This window comes from Battus philenor, unplaced genomic scaffold (genome assembly GCF_028537555.1).
Source record: "Battus philenor isolate CCGP_79_NKW_IND1 unplaced genomic scaffold, ilBatPhil1.0.hap1 SCAF_14, whole genome shotgun sequence".
In the NCBI taxonomy this organism is placed as follows: Eukaryota; Metazoa; Arthropoda; class Insecta; order Lepidoptera; family Papilionidae; genus Battus; species Battus philenor.
This window is the reverse complement of record NW_027181676.1, coordinates 13,052,162-13,074,865: the sequence shown is the minus strand read 5'-3', so window position 1 is coordinate 13,074,865 and position 22,704 is coordinate 13,052,162. Positions and strand designations below refer to the sequence as shown.

The following is a 22,704-nucleotide window of genomic DNA, read 5'->3' as shown; positions in this document are numbered from 1 at the left end:
GAGTATAAACATATCTGGCATCAACGCATTTGTCATACACAAAGCGAATACTGAGAAGACTTTGACATATTCAAGACGGATTTTCTTGAAGAAAATAGCTGCGGCATTTGTGGAAGATCACCAAAAACGTCGCATACAACTATGTGCTGTACCAGCGACAACAAAATAACGGCTCCATGAAGTTTATAATGTGAACAAGGCGGTTTATCAATCGACAGCTAAGCGCGGGCGCTGTTCATCATGTCCTAGAAAGGACGACAAAAAAGTGCCAACAAGATGTTTCAAGTGTCGTAAATTTATTTGTCAACAACATTCAAGGACTTACTGCGTCGGATGCAGAACAGAAGATTCCGCTGATGAGGCTGAATAAACTTTATTTCTTAAGTTGATCTCGGCTATGCCAAAAAAATTAGTTTAAAGAGAGGTTTACTGTTTTTATTTTTTTTAAATGTTTTTAATGTCATAGTAAGTATTTGTTTCTTAAAGTTAAGTATATTAAAGAACTTTATTTATTACTATAAAAATCCATTAAGTTTTATTCCTTTTTGATACTCCTTTTCCAATGTTTATTTGGGGTCATTTAAGACCCCATGCGCCTAATTGAGTGATTTTCTTAATGCGCCTAATTAAGGGTTAATTAATGTATTTCATTGGCAAATATACAAGTTATAAACTGCGTTGGAGCGGTCAGCGTGCTTTCCTTAAATAGGGAAAAAATTAAATAAAAATTTCAAATGTAATTACAAACCAAAATAACCATATACTCAACTAATTTATATTTATAAGTTAGTGTTTGTGTGTATGTCTGTTTTAAGTGCACAAGAAACATTAACTTAAAATTACATATTAATGTACAAAATTAAGAAGAATTACATAATTAAGAGAAGATTGACTAGTATTTCTTGTCTCTTTCTTTGACAAAGCCGTCGTGATCATTGTCGTCTCCATTGTCTTTCTCACACTCTCCCCCTATCTCTCACTCATAAGTTAATATATTAATTAATATAGTTTAATTTAGTGAGACTTAAGTTAGGCGTTTGGACGTGGCGTAGTGTGGCGAGCTAGACGCAAACTAGCCGCATGCATAGAGGATCGTCTTGCACTTGATCGAGCCCTCAACCGAGGAGTAGGTCCACGGGAACCTATCTCCTCCGCTAGCGAGGCACCTGACTCCACTGAACCCGCACGTGACCCTCCCGAGTCAATCAAACCAGCTGACCCCGCAGAGCCTGATCTCGCTGGAGACTTCGGGGGTAGCAAGGGTCCATATAAAGGCTTTTCAGACCGTTCAAAGCTGAAGACAAATCGTAGCTCAGTCCAGAGCCGTCGAAAGTACGACTCAGACGGATCACGAGGATGACGTGCAGCTGCCCACGCCAGGTCGCAGCAGGACACTACCACGCCCAGCGCAGAGCCCACAACCAAAACCACGAAGAGTCCTAAGAAGCTGTTCATGTCTAGTTCTTCACCGCCGTGCTCTTCTTCTTCCTAAAACAGTTTTTTGAATAAATATTTCAAATTATATTTCTACTCGAGAATGCACGTCGAAACGCTGTTACTTAGGACAGTGACGATAGATGGCGTTAGTAGCAGATTGGCTCGCACTTTCGTTTGACAAGGGTAGTCCCCTATAAAGGCATCGCACGGTGTTGTTTTGTAATAACTAATAAAAATCAATGATGACACTACACATACTTAGAGCTATTCTATAGATTTCTAACTAAACCAGTTGGCGGCAGCGTTTTCCAGTTATCTTAACAATGTCTGTTCACCGTGTGAGTGGACGTTCAATGCTACGGTTTCTGGTCCGCGGTCTCTACTCCTGAACCTTGAGATCCCGGCAGCTATTTTTACTCCGTGCCTGCCCACTGTTCAACTTGCCAATTCGCTTAACTATATCGTTGTACTTTCGTTTCGCACTATTCTTTACTATGGCTTTTTACTAATGGATCCATGGGCTAATGTTGATTTTTAAAAGCTGTCGACATATAAACAAGCCAACGATTTTGCCAGCATATAATGTGAGTAAGAACTAAATTGTATTAGAATTATACACGGTGGTAGATAGATATCGAATATAAATATAACAGATATAAATATGGCAGAACATCTATTCCAATTAAATCAGATTTTAATAAGAAAATCGAAGACAAGCTTTAGATATCTCACCGACTTAGTTTTGAGAAATTTAAAACAATATGAAAGATTTTTGAAGGGATAATAAAACTTGAGAATACTACGTTTTATTAAAAATATTGTAAAAATGGACACAAAAAAAAAAACAGAGTTTATTGTGGGTTCTTCTCTGATCAGGACGAATTTAAGCTTTAAGTCTATGGGATTCTTCCTAGGGCAGATAGGTAATAACAAAACGAAATCCGAAGTAGAAGTATAGTAAATTCAATCGAACTCGGCCGACATTAATATCGATTTAAAACTATAAAAACAATATTCAACCAATTAATATCGTCAGCCAATCACAAGTCAAAATGTATTGCAGAGCGCCCTCTATCGCCCCATGTATATAAATCATATTTCTGTGGAATTCCCCTTTTCTATGCACCGCTAGCGATGACGTAATATAGGTTCTACAAGTCGAAGAATGCCATTATGGGGTATACTGATAAGTTTCTGTCTATTTGGACTCTTCTAGCATTCTTATTGTACACGAATGGACACTAAAAAATATTTTTTATCTATTTTAATATTAATAATTAGTCATATACTAAGTTACCTATAAGTATATACCCAATATAAGTTACCTTGCAAGCTCCACCACCGTGCATCTCCGTCCACCAGCGCTGTTTCATTTCGCGAAGTTCACCTGCCTCTTGAAGATTCAGTAGCGCCAGGTTCATTGCCTGCCTATACGCCGAATCTACAATCAAACTTATATTATTACCTACTGATATTTTACTAACTTTGATAATATATACAGTTATACACTTTAGTTTGATATTAAAATCTAACTTAGTGGTTTAAAATCAAAGAAAAAAATAAATCACACATATGCTTAAAGATTTCATATATTCTCAGACGATCGTCTTTAAGTCCGTCTCACTTTCTGTTGAAAATAAAATCTCATATAATAACCCATATGTGGTAAATTTATTAGTGGCGGTAGCCTGTAAAACCACATATCAAACTTATATATAAGAAACATGAATCTATTATATTATCAAGTGTACAACATTGTTATAATGATGTCATCATCATTTTATCGGCACGATGTCCACAGCTGGACATAAGACTTTCCCATAGATTTTCTATGAGACCAGTTGGATTTGAACTGTACCCAGCGTCTTCCGACAAGATACATTTATACACGAATCGTGATATTTTGTAATTTATACGTTTGGGGGTAAAATGAAAAAAATTGTGGCGTTAACTATGCTCGGGATTGCACCTACCTTACGCGTGCGTTCACTGTTAACTATGCTCGGGATCGCGTCTACCTTACGTGTGCGTTCATTGTTAACTGTGCTCGGGATTGCGTCTACCTTACCCGTGCGTTCACTATTAACTATGCTCGGGATCGCGTCTACCTTATGTGTGCGTTCATTGTTAACTGTGCTCGGGATTGCGTCTACCTTACCCGTGCGTTCACTGTTAACTATGCTCGGGATCGCGTCTACCTTACGCGTGCGTTTACTATTAACTATGCTCGGGATCGCGTCTACCTTACGCGTGCGTTCACTGTTAACTGTGCTCGGGATTGCGTCTACCTTACGCGTGCGTTCACTGTTAACTATGCTCGGGATCGCGTCTACCTTACGCGTGCGTTTACTATTAACTATGCTCGGGATCGCGTCTACCTTACGCGTGCGTTCACTGTTAACTGTGCTCGGGATCGCGTCTACCTTACGCGTGCGTTCACTGTTAACTGTGCTCGGGATTGCGTCTACCTTACGCGTGCGTTCACTGTTAACTGTGCTTGGGATTGCGTCTACCTTACGCGAACGTTCATTGTTAACTGTGCTCAGAATCGCCTCTACCTTACGCGAGCGTTCACTGTGCTCGGAATCGCGTCTACCTTACTAGAGAGTTTATTGTTAATTATAAACGAAGTCGCGTCTACCTTAAGCGAGCGTTCATTGTTAACTATGGACGGGGTCGCGTTTACTTCACACGGGGGTTTATTGTTAACTATGAACGGAGTCGCGTCTACGCGAGCGTTCATTTTCAACTATAATCGGGCGCTAAACGCACACTTCTCTTTAGCAATTTATATACAGCCTTTCGAAGTAATAAGTAATAGGTTAGTGAACAATTGGACATTAGCTATAAAATAAACTTACTTTTTTTCATAGCAATACCATATCCCTTGCTGTCAATTGGCTCGCCAACCTGAGAAATAAACATTCAGTTTGCCATTTACCAACTGTAGTATGTTCGAGAATATGAAATAGCCACTCCGTTTAATTTACACTAAACATACCACACACAAATGACCTATTTTGAACTTTTGCATAGATAATATAAAAATGCGGTAAGCAACGAAACTAAAATTCTTTTTTTTTTGTCTGTAATAGGTCAAAAAACTATTTTGTATAATTATTTTAAATTTAATTTTTAATTACCTTACTAACAACTATATTTTATACATTCAAACAGGAAACAAAGTCGGTTTATTTGACCCGCTACGGTAGAAATAGTTACCTCGTAAGTGCTGATATGATAAGTGTTAATAGGATCATTGCAAATTAGAAATTGTGTTCACATTGACAAAAAACAGTGTTTAATTTCACAGGTCTTAGATTAAATAGAAGTTAATTATAGAAAAGAAAATCGATATCATTCGCGGTTTTTATGGAGTATTTATTATTTTTAGGGACAGCCTTGAAGGTTGTGCGCCGGAGGAACCATTTTACCACAAACTAGTAGTCTCCTGAAGTTGGTAATCAGGTACATTTCTGCAGTATACAGTGTGTATGATTATATGTCTAAAAGATTTATATGCGTGTATGTATATCACATTTTCTGTCAATTAATGTATTGTAAGAGTATGTTTTGTGCTTTAAGTTCATCTAGAGAGCAATGGATAAGCGGCAACCAGGAGCTGATAGAAGAGATGTGGATAAGGCCCATTTGGTAGACCAACGACATAGCTGTCGCTGAACCCAGGGTAGCGTAAGACCAGTCATCTTGGCGAGCTTTGGGGGAAGCATATCCCTTGCAGTGGGCTTCTATCATCTGAAAAGAAGAGTCACATAGTTTCCAACTCACCATAGTAAGATCGCAGTTACGCTCGATGTTGTACTCTATTGAAGTAGATTCCATGAGGAAGGCATAGTTCTCATTTCTCACTCTGTGAATTAAAGACATATTAACACATTAAGAAATTTGTAAGAAATACGCCTGTAAAAAATTTTTATGTTCTAAAATAATCATAGCTTTGTTATTTATCAAGCAATTTTTGTGAAATTTACAGAAATTGTACAATAAGACGCATTCTAGGTATTGTTGAAAAACTATGCTTTGTAATAATTATATGTTAAATTATAGATGCACTACAGTTATTATTAAATTTTTTGTTTTTATAATAATTTCTAAAAAAATTATTCTAAAATAAATTTCACCGAAGTTTCTAGAACTTTTTTTTGAGTAAAATATTGTGTGAAATATATTTCACTGTGTAGATGAACCGTTACAAAATGTACACTCCAAAATGCAATACATAAGCCGAAACTTAGCCAATTGTCTCTTTCCAAAGGTCGATGTGCAATATTTATCGCTGGGTATTGTAAATCTGTTTTTTTCATAGACGTTTAAAGATTAAATATATAACTGTTGTTTTATATAGATGTATGATACGTGTGCATTTCTTAAAACTCACTTTTCAATTCCCGCGATGTTCGTGTCCGGCTGTTTCTCGTCTTTCATCTTCTGGAACATTCGCTGGTATAACGCGTTCTCCGAGATCTGTATACATATTAATTGTGTGATTAACACGTTGAATGCCACGTATTTTTATAACCACCCTTTGGTCATGCCCGCGCAGGCTGGTATCATAAGAATATCGAATTTATTTAATGCAACAATATATTATCAAGTAATTTCACCTAAAACTATTTGTAGTTTAACTTGTAACAAAATTAAAACTATCTGAAAACAAATTCAAGCACAATAATAACAAATTATCGCGTTAATTAAAAATTAGGTTGACATAATTGTTGGATAAACTTTGGATAACAATTGTCAGTCACTGGTGACTGACGCGGCCTAAATGGAAAGCTCGGTGTCAGTCATACATGACGTGGCACTCAACGTGTTAAGTATTATCCAGGTAGTTTGATCCTTAGCCAATTGCTGAAGAACAACGTGAGAATAGAAGCAAAAGTTACATCGTCATTAATTAAAGCATCATTAGTAAGAAAAGAACTAATATATAGCTACTTCCGCTATATATAAGTAGTCGTGCAATGAAGTCCACCGCCCGCTGATAAATGCGCATACGGCAAACAATGCGAATTACACAACTACCACCGTTAAATCACTCAACACGTGTTTCACCCCTCCACGGGGCATCCTCAGGAATAATGTTACACCGATTAGTGCCAAACATCGCATTTATCAGCGGGCTGGTGGGCGGTGTACTTTATTGCACGACTACTGCTACATAGCGGAAGTAGCTGTATATTAGTCCTTTTCTTACTTAGGATGGACTTCCGTAAAATAACGCCTGAATCCATTAGATAAAGCATCATTAACTTAACCCTTAATAGCCTGATTTACGAAAGTGATTTTGTTTAATATTACTGTGTTTGCTTGAGGGTCTAGATGAAGGGAATAAAAGATATTTTTTTTTAATTTCGTTGGAAAGAATATTATACAACAGTAAAATACGTACAACCTATAAAAAAAACTAATAGTAATGTTTACATTCAGTTTAAAAGATTGGTATCAAAATTGAAACTCTAGGCTATTAAGGGTTAAGTGTTTAAATAAGTTAGATTAAGTGAGCGCAAAGACCTTATCAACATCATACCAGACTATAAACACCTACTGCATGAGTTAGGCCTTCCCCAAAGATCGCCACGATGACAGGTCTTGCATTGCACGAGTCTAGCGACCTCCCATGAACTATGTTATCTGTTCATCTAACCACAAGTAATATCATAAGCAGGAAATTTCGCCAATTTTGAAATTTCGAAAGTAAAATAGAACTCGAATCAGAAATGAGGAGATTTGAAGAAACAAGATCTTCAACGTAGCTCGAAGAAGTGCTCATCTGGAGAGTAAACGAAAGCCGTTGGGGCCGACAGGTCTTCGAGTACCGGCCTGTGCCGGTAGACGCGGCATGGGTTGATCCCCAATAGGTGAACACGACATAGTTTAGGTCCCGGGAGGTTTCTGGATGCGGACAACGAAGGATCAATTATGGAGACGATCTTTGAGGGACGCCTATACCTTGCAGTGGGCGTCGACTGAAAAGAGAAGAAAATAAACCTCAAAGAATGTATAGGTGGAACCGCCTGCTTTGGCGCCGTAGCTGATGCCGTACTGGTTGTCCGCCAGTTCCTGGACGTTGTGTATGAGGTCGGTGGGGGACTTCTTGGCGAGAAGTGTTGCCAGGTTGGCGGTGTAGGAGCTGGTGATGACTAGCGCGAACAACCACCAAGCGCTCGCCACCGCACGTGTTCCGTAAGCACTGCACACAAGGGAGTATAAGTTTTATATCTTGTTTCCCACAAAAGTATTTTATCTGAGAGAGAATATGTATACATACGAATTTGGTAATAGAATATCATAGTGTTTTTTTTACACCATGCCATAAATAACCTACTCATAGATATTAAAAATTAAATCACACAAATAATATTAAATGTATACTCAAATTACATTTCTTGAATATTTAACTCAATATATGTATATATTTATATCTATATATATATATATATATATATATATATATTTATACTTATACATATATATATTATAAAGGTTCCTTTTTGACACTATTTTTTTTCTTGAAGTTTAACTGTCAATCAGAGGTAATGTCACGAAAAACAGATTGAAAAGGTTGTAACGCTCCTAAGAATAAAATAAAGACTTCTGCTCAGGACTGCGTTTATTGTTTGACAATCATATATATATATATTTATTTTCTTACATATCTGAAAGTTTCCAATAACGTAATATTGTGGACAAGAGCTTTCCTATGAGGTTAACCTTGATAGCCTTACTAACAAAGACCTAAAGTGTAATGTAATAATAATTAGTAACATCACTCACACGGGCGCAATTTCCGAACCCTGCAGCAGTACAGCTCCCAAGTTGAACCACAGCGCATTGGCCAGAGTAAACTGATTCTCCAAGGCTGGTGGATCCTCGATGCAAGGGTATGGGTTCTGCCACTCTTCAGGGCAGAGCCTTCCAACCACGTACAACACCAGCGAGGTTCCCAAGTATGCAAAACCTAAGCACACCCATACCTGAGGAATATACATTATAATAAGAGTAATTTTATAATTTTTCTTTTTGACTCTGACATATTTTTTTAATGGCTACAATGGTTTTTTTACTACATAATTTATTATCTTTCTTTTCTTATTGTTTCCTCACTCTTCTTTCATTCTTTTACCTTTTATGCATTTGCCTATTTTCCTTCACCGCTCCTGCTGGACCGCTTTTTTACAATTTTTTTTCTGTTTGTCTGTTAGGCATATATATCTTTACTGGATTTTCAGGAAGTCGAGCGCAGAAGGCGATAATATTAGCGTATTATATATAAAATTTTAAAAACCTTTAGATGAATAATATTTAAATTTCAACTTTTACTAATACTCTATTTCTGCTCTTTCAGTTTTCTTAAGATCATTCATTTGATCTTATAACAGACCTCACATGATCTTACACACTCATTCATTCTTAATTTTATCGTTTTCATCACCTTTCGTCCTTCACTTCACCTCTAAGATATCATGAGTATTGTGGATTCTTTTCATTTTCATCACAGTTTTATTTAGTGCATTTTACTTTCTTCCTTTGTTTTACTGTTTTACTGTTTTACCGTTTTTCTTATTATCTATTTTATGTACATTGTTTCTATTTCGACCAATGTGTGAAGCCAGTGATGACTTATGGCGTTGAAATGTGGACATTCTGGATTTCATTGGCGAGATCACAGTCGCTTAACGATGGAGATTGCTATGTCCAGGATTTCTCTACGAGATTAAGTCCAGGAATAAGGAGATTCGATGAGCAGCAGTAATCGATATAAACAACGAATTGGCATGTCGAATAAGTAGTGGGCAGGTCACATAGATCCCGCAGATCAGATGGCCACTTGATCCTTAAGGTTTGGAAGTGGCACACGGAAAACGATCTTGGCAACTAATGGAAATTTACCCTCCCAATATATTTCGAAGTCCTATGGCTAAAATGATAATGATAGGTACTTACCCCACTAGAGAAAGGAAGTAGAAAGGCAAAGAAGGCTGGACCTGGAGGCTTCGGTTTGCGGAACAGAATGCTGATGCCCAAGTTCATGAATGGCGTTGTGAAGTCTACGGCGCGTTCCCGGTCAGCGGTGATTGTCAGGTCCGTTATTGCAAAGTCTATGTTCTAGTATACAAGGAATTTAAAATTCAAGATTTATACTTATTTATCTGTCTTTATATATCCAAAAGAGCCAAGTATAAAATACAGGAATGGTTACTGCGTTGTGAACAAACATACAAGACACCAAAAAGTAAATAAAAAAAATGAAACTTAATTTAAAAGCACTAAAAACTGCAATTTTAAACTTTACTTAAAAATTGAATTATTACATCGTTTCAGCCCATAGACACCTACTGAAGCAAAGCCCAAAGATATCTATAGTGGATATTCCATAATCGACACGCAAGGCAGGCGGGTTAGATATCCTAGTGTGGTATTGTAGTACGTAGAGGTCGCTGCTGGGAATTCAACCAGGGACCTATGATCGCAAGTCTCAGTTCTCTATCACTGGACCACTTCATACTAAAAATTATGTTTTACTATTTACATTCTTATATTTCAATGTTAGTTATATATGTCAAAAGTCTGTGCTTTCGACCGGTGTCGATAGATGGCGCTAGCTATTCGTATGGGTATAAGTGGCACCGTGCGATATATATCTTTAGGGAAGGCCTAAACCTTGGGGACAGGGTCTATGTGCTGAAACCATGATAATGAAATCCTCGCACATCCTCGAAAAGGTTTACTTATATGACTGTTAACATTAAGTGTGATAGCTAAAAAAGCAGTCAAAGAGCCACTTGTAGCTCAGGAACCTATCAAATGTGCAGTTTCAACGGTAATGTTTATGCAAGTTTCAACCTAAATTTCCATTTTTAAGAACCTTATATAATAAGTCACGATACATTAAATAAATAAAGTCGGTAAAGTCATTAAATAATTCCGTGACCGAGGTAAAACGGATTCGAGGTAAAACGGATTTCATTTCAAGATATATCTGAAAGATTCAAAGGGATGCAGTTCATTTGTCAGCAAAAAATTTTAAATTTTCCAAGCTTTTTTCTAATCAGCCTATATAAAGCTACTTTGAAATATGTCATATTATTTTTTTGGTTTATTGAAAGACCACAGACTAATAATTTCTGGGAGTTCTAAGTCTACATAGACAGATAGAAAATAAAAATTTATTTGAATATACAGTAATTCAATTTGATTGCTTTATTTATTATTTCTACGAGCATTCATTTTTTCAAAGCTTTTATATATTCTATATAAATCAATCTGTATATATTAATATGTGTATTACTAAATGCTCTACTTGTTTTCTTCCATCCATATTTAATATCAGGCGATACCTTGCGGAAGTCCATCCTAAGTAAGAAAAGGACCAATATTTAGCCACTTCCGCACTTCCAGTAGTGGGCTATTTTTATTATACCCTCTCTAAGAGAGAGGGTATAATAATAAAAAAGCCTACGTGATCGATCACGTGACTTTGAGTAGTAGTGGGGAAGGAAATGGCATATAAATAACAAAGCGGCGACAGACTGAGCTCACTCTGTGTTTGGCACAAATCGATGTAACATAACTCCTGAAGATGCCCCGTGGAGGGGTGGCAGTTGTGTGATTCACATTGTTTGCCGCATACGCATTTATCAGCGGGCTAGTGGGCGATGCACTTTGTTGCACGACTACTACTGCATATGCGGAAGTGGCTAAATATTGGTCCTTTTCTTATTTCCATCCAGTTTAACCAGCTCACCGGGTCATCCATCAGCCGCCGCATCATACCGTTCCAACCACGTTGAGGATGGTAGGAACCATATACGCCGTTAGCTTGCTCGATGAACGTATAGTTGAAGTTTAACAACTTAGATAGCTTGTCGATCAACTCGATGCAGTAACCTGAAACAATATGTCCAATTAAAAATGATAATGTTACGTACTGTGAGTTCTCGGAATGAAACACCACTGGTTCGCAAGGAGTCCTTTATTCACAAATCGGATGGTCACACTAACACAAAGTATACTTTTGCTTAGTCTATACTTCGCTACCAAATACATAAGAAAATAATACATACCTTCGTATCGGCTATTGCCCGATAGCCTATCTGGAGATAGCTGAATCATTACATAAGGGTCACTCTGCAACAATTAAACGTTTAGATTAATTTTATCATATATCATTTAGTCTACATTTATCTACTTCTAGATTTAGGTTTGGACCAAACCCAATTGTAAAATAGACATAAACCGCATGTTTTTGTAAAATTTATGGAGTTTTGTTTTCACTGTTACCTGTTTATGTTCCGTTCTGTGTGAGTTCTTATATCACTAGACTTACGACTCGTGTAAAACTTATTTTCTATTTAAAAATATAATCAAAAGTGAGAAGCCTTAATATTCAAAGGCTATGCTCAAGCTTTCTCTACGAGATAGAATTAAATGAACTGTAGACGAAAGGCAATCGACATAGTCCAGAGGAATAGCATGTCCAAGTGGTAGTAGACAAGTCATATAGAAGGCAAAACAGATGACCGCTGCGTTCTATGATTCTGATGTGGAGACCATGTAAAAATAAATAATATTAAACTGTGATAAAGATAAAGATAAAAATGTGATACAACAAAACTGGAAATTAAGAAAATGTAAAATAAAAAGAGGATGAAAGAATGGTAAAACAGAGCAAAAGGGAAAGAAAGCAGAATTGTGGTATAAAAGAACAGAATGAAAGAGAAAAGAATGAAAATAAAATAATTAAGTGAATAAATTAAATGCTAATAAAGTCCCTATCCCACCATAAATAGGGGTACGAGAGGCCCCCAATAGCGAGGGTCATAAAAAAAAATGTGGAGACCACCTACGAGGTAGACAAATGATTTTGTGAAGGTCGTCGCTTCCCTTTGATTCTAGACGCTTCCTATTGGAAATCTATGGTAGATGTCCATGTATAGAAGTGCACAACCTAAGGCTCAATAGTAATGGTTAAAATTGTACAAAACTTTATTTTGAGACATCCTATAATTACCAGTGCAATGAGGACGTTGAAGGTACGGTTGGTCATGAGGTCGGACGGCGGGGGCGGTACTGGAACGTACTGACGGTGCCAGGCGAGGCCGGCATGTGGTGACCACCGGGCGACGGAGGTGGCACGCCCACCGCGCTCTAACTCGCTGACAGTCAACCCTGCCGACCGTCTCGCTCCATCAGCTGCCCAGCGCAATACACCACCAACACCGCTCCATTCCTCCTACGCAGAAATTAAGCTCATCTGATCTCCGAAGGTTCCTTCTCGATTTTTGTACCTTGGGTACCCATATTTTATTAGAATTTTTATTTCATTTGTCAGTATTGACGATACATATGTTATATAACTAAAGCGTTTGGTAGTAGTGAAACGAAACAGTGCCGTTATTTTATATATTTATTTAATGGAATCAGGCGTTACCTCGCGGAAGTCCATCCTAAGTAAGAAAAGGACTCTGTGTTTGGCACTAATCGGTGTAACATAACTCCTGAAGAAGCCCCGTGGAGGGGTGAAACACGTGTTGAGTAATTTGGCGGTGGCGGTTGTGTGATTCGCATTGTTTGCCGCATACGCATTTATCAGCGGGCTGGCGGGCGGTGCATTTCATTGCACTGACTGCATGTGCGGAAGTGGCTAAATATTACTCCTTTTCTTAATTTATATATTTAGCCATTAGAACTGTAATTACGTGCTTGCTGAATATTTATACATGATTTCATGGCTTAGTTACGCAGACCGTTTATAGAAATACGAAATTCCTGGCATTTTGGTCGCAATACTTATTTGCATATTATATTCATGTTTTAATTAACAGAAGACATTTTCACTTATAGACACGGCGTGGGTCGCCCCCTATTTTAAGACCCCCGCTTTTGAGGACCTCTTGTGCCCAACAATCTTATTTTTGGACGGGGACACTTTAGCTATCCGTAAATAGTTTTTTCAGTTGTAATTTATTACATATAATATACATTCTCTTCCAATCATTATTCTCAATATATTTATCCTTACATTCCTCACATTGTCTTTTATACTCACGTCATTTATTCAAATTATATTAATGCTACGTTTTCTATCCTTCGCTATATACCGCAAATTTACTTTTAACTATTTCTTTTTATTATGTTCAATTTTCGTTTCTTAAAACTTTTTTATATAATACAGACTTAAATGATATTTTTAAATAATAGTTAAACTATTTGTTATTATACTGTCTCAGTTTCGTTTGAACATTTTTTCAACTACTTTTTTTCAAAATCGCAGAAAAATGTGACGGCTTCTATGGTCTTCCAAAAGGGATGCTATATTGCCTATGATAATCTTTAACCTAATCTCTGCTTCACCGTTGAGTGTTATTCTCCCTTTTACGTTGACCGACGACATAGTTCGGGAAGTCACAGGATCAGAGTGTGTGAGCGATAGTGGCGATCTTTCTGGGGAGACCTATGCCTGCGGCGTCTATCAGCTTATATGATTTTCACTTATTTATGATATATATTTTCCATACTGATTAAATAATAGAAATAATGTAGCATGCGTAGGCACTAATACTATATATATATATATATATATATATATATATATATATATATATATATGCACACTCACTCTTGGATGTACATGGCCATAAAGTACGATACCGAACGAATAAAGTTGAGTAGGGTATCCGCGTGAAATGCTGCGCAACCGGAACAGGATGCAGGGCCCACGGTTGGGAGACGCAGATGTCGCAGTGCTGCTGCAGCGGCCAGGGCTCCGTCGTGCGCCAGTATCAGAGCACTGGCCGCAGCCCCCGAGCCAGCATCCTCTGCTGGTGCCTCTTTCAGTCGTCGTCCATACGCAGCGTGCCAGCGCACCATCAGATCGGTTACTCGCTCCGACTCCGGGTCAAAGAGGTGGACGTCTATAAATTAAAAAATCCATTTTTATAATATCTTTTATACGATTTAGTCGATATTTCAAAAAAATCGTTTTTTATATCTTCTCCATGTTTTAATCGATATTTCGAAAATCTATTTTTATGGCTTTAACGATACATCAAAAATCGATTTATATTATATCTTTCATACGATTTAATCGATATTTCAAAAATCGATTTTTGTGAAATCTTCTATATTGATTTAATCGATAGCAAGAAGGCAAAAGATTGTATCTGTACGCGAGGAGAGCCTTTCAGAATGCCAAAACTCAGACAATTAGATGATGTGATAGTCTAAGTTGTCCAACTAAGTCTTTAAGAACCACTTGGTCAATCTCAATCTTTCTCTCTGAAACACCAGTACAGCCTTATCACTTATAATCGCGGGGAGAGTCCTTACTTCGATTAAATCACAAATTTATTTTTTCAAATAACTTTTTATATTCATTACACAATTAATTAAAATAGTTTTATTAGATGATATCGTATTAATTTATGTATGTTATTTTTCCATACGGAACATTTATCACTTGTGAACATCTAAAAAAAATGGTATTAGCTCAATACGGTATAAACGATAACAAAATCAAGCTTCTCTGTTGTGGTCACGAAGCGGCAAGCGTTGCTTAGGATGTCTTTGATGATGTTCTTTCTGTTTAAAAAAAAAAGTTGACGAGGTACAAGATAACTAACTGGTGATGTTAGCGCCGCTGTGGCTGTAACGGCCAAGGTCCTGGGTGTGGAGGTCCAGGGCAAGAATAACGTAGGACTGCCGAGCTCCCAGCAGACCAGCCCTCTGCGCTGCGTCCAGCACCCTCACCGCGCATTCCGCCTCGCACCAGATTATGAAATTATTGGCACCAAACTTCTTCAGCACCAGAAGTAAATTCCTTAAAAACATAGAAAACCTTATATAGGAAATAATCAAGAAGGTACTAGTAAAGGTTAGTTGTTTTAATATATCTATCTCTTTTTCTATTACTATTTATTATATTAAAACAGCTAAATTTATTTTTAAGCTGTTCATATGGTACAATGTCGGATTTTATTTTTAATAGACATTATCTTTCAATTAAAGTAATGAAGTACACATTTATCTAAATAAGGATAAACATATACTCAAATAAGAAAACATGAAATATATAAATTACTTGAACATATTATACTAATGTAGGGACAACATGTCATCGCCATCAGCGCATCGAAAAAGGGAATTCCACAGAAATATAATTCTTTATTAACGTCGGTATTATAGGAGCAACATTACGTCATCGTCAGCGGCGCATCGAAAAGGGGAATTAAACAGAAATAAAATTGTTCATATACATCGGTATTATAGGAGCAACATTACGTCATCGTCAGTGGCGCACCGAAAAGGGGAATTAAACAAAAATAAAATTGTTCATATACATCGGTATTATAGGAGCAACATTACGTCATGGACAGCAACGCATCGAAAACGGGAATTCCATAGAAATTTAATTCTTTATTTACATCGGTATTATAGGAGCAACATTACGTCATCGTCAGAAGCGCATCGAAAAGGATAATTTCACAAACATAATTCTTCATTTATATTGTTATCATAGGAGCATAGAAATAATTGTTCATTTACATCGATATAAATACTAAAAAATATACACACTTCTATCTCGGACTTCGTTTTGTTATTACCTCAAGACCTAGGTCATATTAAGAATCCCACACTATATACAAGTGTACTGTTTACGCGAGAAAGCTCCATATTACTGGACATTACGGCAATAATACTTTTTTGAGTTAAATTTATAATTAAAAGTTTGAATTGAAATTCGAACGCCGATTTGAATGCAGACACTAGGTAAAATAGCCTATGAATATTTATACAAATGGCAATGTAACTTTGACGAACAGAAGCATTTTGTATTTGCATTCCATATGGAACAGTCATTAAAGGTTCTCTACTCTTAAAATACCATATTGTTCCTATTACTAAATTCAGAATAGATGTAAGCGTGTACCTCAGCAGCGCGTCATCGCCAGGTGGTGGAAGTTGCCGTGGTACAATATCAGCACCATTACTGGCGAGCCGAGCTGCTCCATCTGCAGACCCATCATGTAATAACACTGCTGTCGTCCAACCTTTAGCCTCAACCACCTCTGCGCATGCCTGCAAATATAATTTTTGTTATACCAATATGTCTAGTAATATTGCTTCAAGTTCTTCCCCTGGTAAAAGTGTTTTTACAGGACTTTCACAGCTGTTCAAGTGGCATTTAGCAATTGCGCAGCTCTGATTACCTCTTTTAATATATCGCATCTTCGAGTGATACGGTTGAGAGAAATAAAACTGTATAGAATTAGGTACTTAATAAACTCTGCACAAAATAAATTGTTAACTAATAATAGGATATAGAAAAAGATATGTGTAATAAATAATTAAGAAAGTAAAATAAATGTGTAAATAAAGATAAATTAAATGTAAGATAAAATTAAAGAATAAAAATAAATAAAATAAAATGTACCTAGCCACCTTAGAGTAAGAAGATGATGGAAGAAAGGCGAGGAAAGAAGGAAAGTATAAAAGGGCAAAACGAAAAATATTGTGAAGGACAAAAGTAAAGAATGAAAGATATTGTGACGCGTGAAAGAGAGTGATAAATAAAAAAAGACTGAAAAAAGGCCGAGAGGCCCCCAATAGCGGGGACAAAAAAAAAGAATATATCGCATCTCGAGGATTTAGGGGGAGTCCCGGTTCAGGCCGCTATTTACTAATATTTCACCGAATTCAGTGAGAGTACAGGTAAAACCTCTTAGTTTGTATCCTATGTATTATATAGTCCTCTTTCATTGTTTTTGATCAGTTGTTACTGTGTGCTCCTAAGGGTCCTAATGTTTATCATCATCACCATTTCGTGGAACGACCACTGTTGGACATATTCCGACACGGCCTTTAGATTTGCGAGATATAGCGGATGCGTCTACTGATTATCTTAACGAAGTATTAATATATTTAAGTATTAATTTAAATTTAACTATAATTCATTACATATTCAAAAAGAGGTACTAGACTTCTATTAGCGGAAATATTGACGTAATGATAATATCTTAAATCATGAAATATTGTATTGTATGTATATACGTCCAAATTGCCACATGTTTGAAGACTAAGGTCTTTGTCCCATACGTGTTGCTGGTGATGATATACGGATTGGAGATGTGATCATTCACGACGTGCCCCATAAGGCTCAAGGTCACCCAGAAAGCTATGGAGAGTGCTATTCTGCGAAATATTATCAGAAATGAGGAAATCCGCAGAAGAACAAAGATCACCGACGTAGATCGAAGAATTGCTCATCTGAAATGGCAGTGGGCAGAGCATATCGTTCGTGCTTAGTTTTATCTACAATTATATTCTATATTATATTATATATTATGTATTATATATATATCTCTATTTAGGGATTGTATTTACAATCAAACCTGATCCATTAAGACTGAGTCTGTCAGTTTAGGAGTCGATGCAAGACACCGCCGGTATCATAGGTGGGCAGCCAGCATAGAGTAGTGGCAGAATCATTCAAACCCGTGAACCGCTATTCTTAGATGTGTAAGATATAATTAGGAATATCATGATGGTTTGATACCTGTGCTATAAGGTCTGGATCCGGGAGCAACTGCAAAGCCCCAATTGCGTCAACAGTGGGCGTCAAGGATCCTGGTAGAAATAGCGGAAGTCCAGCACGAGATGCTGCCGGGAGAGCAGCCGCATCACCCACCAACAAATTCACACCCTCGCCCTGCGTTATTGACAAAAAGAGAAGAATTTAATTGAATAGTGACTTTTAAGGTTTCATCATCAATATCATTTCAACCGAAAGATGTTGACTGCTGGACGTATGCCTCCTCCGTAGATTTCCAATAGGACCGGTTAGAAGCAGCCAGTTTTTTCCAACGACCTTAACCTTCTAACTGCCAAGCTGTTTTGGCCATGACTTCCCCAGGTGCCAAATGGAAATATCAAGTGTATGCTTTCCTTATGTGAAAACTTGGGATCTTTACATTCTATGAATGAATATAACACATTATGTATATCATTATGTACTGAGACCACCGCCGACCTTCATGGCACTTAAAGGCAACAGAGTACTCGGTGTGCCATGAGGTCGCCGGCGGGTCACGTTTTTATAACACAGAAAGTACGATAGGTTTTCAAAGCCAGCTTAAAACATGCTGCAAATCGTATACCATCCCGTGATCCAGTTGCTAGGTGCCTAATGAAGCTAATAATTACCGGAGGGTCGGAAAAAAATAATATTGCTTAGATGTACAGATGAAAAATTGTGAGGTAGCCGGCAGCCCTCACGGCACCTATTGTTGGGTATCGTGAGGTAGCCGGTGGTCCCCATGGCACTTAAAAGGTTAATAAGTTTCCGGCATCTTTCTTCAATATATGGCGGCATTTAAATCACTATAAAAGTCATCATTCTTAAGTTTGTGCGAATTACACGTATTAAAATTAACAAATGTTTATGTTTCTTCTTAGACGCGGAATGTACAGCGAGGAGCCGATTTCGCGCCAGCTCGGGGTTCCTAACGACCAAATTTTATGAGGCAGTACGGCACCGGCATCACGTGATGTAACATACTAATGTGTCAGCACTACACTTGAACGTTATAACTTAGTTTGCAAACTATTGGCTTTTTGTTATTTCTAATGATTTTTTTTATTACGAGCAGTGAGTACGAGAAAAGGTCCGCCACGTGCCAAAAACGTGAGACCCGGCATTGATAGAGAAAATTCTTTTCACAGTCCCGTTTACGCGCCGGTGCGTGATGTTTTTGTTTTCTTATTTTTTATTTTAATTACCTCATATATGCAAATGGTACTTTATACCAACATTTGATTCCTTTTCAAACAAATAAACAACAAAAAAGAAAGTGACAGACTCCCATGTTTATGGTACTGGCAGTGAAGCTAATTTTTTGCTGGTAATTTTGCGCTTTTATTTTTGTTTTCGGTATTTCGAGTGTTTTACATTTATGTTTTCGGGCAAAATACCGTGTGGTGGTGTTGGATTAATTACTCATATGCAATTAGTCATTTAAATCGATTCTTACTAAAGTTATCGACCATATTATTATGGAAAATTTTCGACCACCAGGAAGACAGTAATCTCATTTATTTACCGTTAGTAAAAGTATAGTAATAACGAATCCTAACATTGTGTATTTAAAATGATTACTTGGAATTGCAGAGTACTTTATTTAATTTAAAAAAAAAAATTTCCATTATTGTAAATTTTTGTCTTTTTGTGATTCATTATATGCATTTTAAAAATATTACTTGCGATTTAATTCACTAAAATATAAAAAAATCTGAATTAAATTCTACATACCGACCCTAGTTTACTAAATTACTATATAAATATAATATTTATTTTAAATTCATGAGTAACATATAAATGTATCTATTAAAGATTATCTTCGTATTAGAATCTCAATCGTAAAAGACATATGTAGATTATAAATAAAGATATTAACCAATATAAATAATATAAACTAAAAACTATAAATATTAAATTTAGAATTATAGCTTAAAACTTTCTTTTAATTATTTTAGAAAACATTTAGTATGAAACAAGTCTGCCAAATACAAAGATTTTTTATGTCTCTACTGTCTGTCATTTATTCAACATTGCAACTTATAACAGGAATCTATCTTATTGGTCGTCAACATTTATTAAATCTAATTTATTTTTGATTACACTTTGCTTCGTAAATTCGTAGTTATATAGAAGTAGTAGAAGAAGCAGGAGAAGAAACTCCACTACAATACATCTTTTAAAAAACATTTTACAATACAGATATATGTATTTCTATCAGATATAACCTAAATGTAAACAAAACAATCAAGCGACATCATTGCCAAGAATTCATGTCATTTAAATATTCCTTTATTCAATAATATGCCTCAATTTATTTTCAATAAATTTGTTTTTAAAATAATAAATGGTTAATTTAAAGTTTTGCAAAATCTTACAGAAAAATCTGATTTCGTTTATATGAAATAAATAGAGTATTTTTTGCAGCTGAAATTTATGTATATCCAGTTCTTCACGATGCTTTGTTAATACACAATTTCAGTCCAAGCCCACGGAGGCAATTTTAAAGTGGACTTGATAAGAGTTTAACCCTTTCGTTTTGATATAAAAAATATATATTACATAGGGGGACGTTGAAAAGATTGAGAAATACTGTATCATATTTTTTGGAATTTATTATGATTATTGTAAACGTATATGTTTGATAATATTCATAAATAAATAGTGAGGCCACTTATTGTGTTTGTTATCCATTATAGTGGCTTTGAATTTGATAAATAAAATAAAATTACCTGCTCGCAGACAGCTTGTGGTAAAGCTAGCGGCTCACCAGGTTCGGCTTGAAGTAACAACGCACAGGGCTCCTCACAACCCAGTGCTACGTCCACTGCGGCCGCCAAACGCGCTGCCCGCTCTGGTTCCGAACAAACCACACCTGCACAAACACAACACTAACTCCAATACACATGTTAAACTAACTGTATAGATATACAATGGTGACGATTGTCAATATAAAATTTAAAATCGATATATATATTCTAACCGATCTGAAAATCATCTTCGGCGGATATTGCAATAAAGAGCAGCGCTGCAACGCACGCGCTCAACATGTTGCCGCCGCGAAATGTATACAACACCCATTCCCCTCCCCCGAACTTCTCTCTTCCACCCCGTTGCTATTCCTGGCTCGACGCGACGTCTGCGCAAATCATACGTAGTCTTTTAAAAATTCATGTCATTTGTTACTGGTTTACCTAAATTCAAACAATTCATCTTAAAATAAATTCGTCGTATCTACTTAGTTATTTCTGTAATTTTAAGTGTCACCTCTTTAGGTTTTAATTACGCCGTATTAATATACAGTCCGATTACAAGAAATTCTAGTTCTTTATTCAAATTTGAATATTTTTACGCTGTTATAAATCTACAAAATATGTATGGACATAGGTGTTAAAGTTTTAAAATGTGAATGTATATATTTCGTATAAATTAATCTCTGAAAAAAATTAATGTAACGTACGTCTATTTATTTTTTCTATATTGTTTAGTTTCTGTGGTGTTTTTTTGCTGTTAACCGTTTTTTTTAAAACTTCATCGGAAATGAGTTCACGGAACGGAAGGGTCCGTGAACTATACTAAAAACTAATGAATTCGGATTTCCGGACCTACACTAGACACTTTAATCGAGGATTAGGTAGATGAGGCTTTCCTGGTGGAGTCTAGGTTGTTGTTTGTAGAATGAGCGTCGAGTGAAGATAAGAGGACAGCGTGGACCACTCGGCAATCTAAGGAAGGATACTGATCTTACTTCGAATAGCCCACGCTGTTATTTTTTTCTATTCGAATGCGGCTTGCCAATAATTTCTATCAGTACAAAGTCTAGAAAAAAATAATTAATTTTAATATGTAGTGATTCGAATTTTAAAAATGCTTTTTCTTACTATAATATCATTACGTTATTTATTATTTCTGAAACCATCATACACACATATTCACCTCTTAAAACTTTTACATCAATAACCAATCACCCTGTATACATATTGATACTATCTATCGTATTCTATTAATAGCATCTGATCGTGTCGAGATTTAACCCTTTCAAACACCCTCAAATCGGGATACGAAGCGAAATTCGAGTAAAAGCCCAAAACCGTGGTCTTCTTTCTTTCCTACTTGAAAGGTTCTTCAATCGATATAAGCCACGCAAGAGTTTAGCAGGTTCCTAATGAAACTATAAATGTAAACCCCTAAGCCAAAGGAAACACGAGAGCGTGCTTCGGTCTCACGAAGGCGCAACGTCTAGAGGTCCATAAAGGAATTGTGTTATTACGGACCCCAAAATTTAAATTTGATTTTTTTTTTTTGGTATGTGATGGAAAAATCTAAAAGGTATATATTGCCACGTTTTATGAACTGGGCTATAATAAAAACGTCTGCGTGAAAGTTTTTATTGAGTAAAAACAAGATTGCCTATATGAGTCTGTTTTATGACCTGGAATTTGTGATTGTTGTGTGGGTTTGTATGCTCGAAGCAAAGGTTTGCGTATTTAAAGATAGGTCTAATGATGGCTGCAACAATATAAGGTAAAAACCCATCTTATGACAATTAACGTTGTTAAGAACCATATACTATACTATATTGCCATAACAAACGACGTGCCATTACATACGCCGCACGACTGTCGGAACCCTTTATACTGTCTTATCAGAAAATATTTTTACGAAGAGAA

At 36.4% G+C, this 22,704-nt stretch overlaps 1 protein-coding gene across 1 annotated transcript; it reads right to left on the bottom strand.

Annotated features, from left to right (window-relative positions):
• Positions 1-646: 646 nt before the first annotated feature.
• LOC137918555 (glutamate receptor ionotropic, kainate 2-like) lies at positions 647-21,084 on the bottom strand. Its single transcript, XM_068761378.1, has 17 exons — positions 21,018-21,084; positions 20,767-20,909; positions 18,017-18,169; positions 16,391-16,539; positions 15,084-15,280; positions 14,113-14,375; positions 12,473-12,694; positions 11,526-11,589; positions 11,207-11,349; positions 9,406-9,567; positions 8,236-8,435; positions 7,450-7,651; positions 5,837-5,922; positions 5,227-5,308; positions 4,299-4,347; positions 2,763-2,878; positions 647-1,488 (listed from the first exon to the last, which is right to left on the bottom strand). The coding sequence occupies exons 1-17, from the start codon at positions 21,082-21,084 to the stop codon at positions 1,030-1,032; spliced, it is 2,757 nt and encodes a 918-aa protein (XP_068617479.1). The 3' UTR covers positions 647-1,029.
• Positions 21,085-22,704: the final 1,620 nt, after the last annotated feature.

Coding starts and splice junctions, on each gene's coding strand:
- LOC137918555 (XM_068761378.1), bottom strand. CDS start 21,084: ATGTTGAGCGCGTGCGTTGCAGCGCTGCTCTTTATTGCAATATCCGCC. Junction 5,923..7,449: donor CCACCTATACATTCTTTGAG/GTTTATTTTCTT, acceptor ATATGTATACAG/ATCTCGGAGAACGCGTTATA. Junction 1,489..2,762: donor ACGGTGGTGGAGCTTGCAAG/GTAACTTATATT, acceptor AAACTGTTTTAG/GAAGAAGAAGAGCACGGCGG.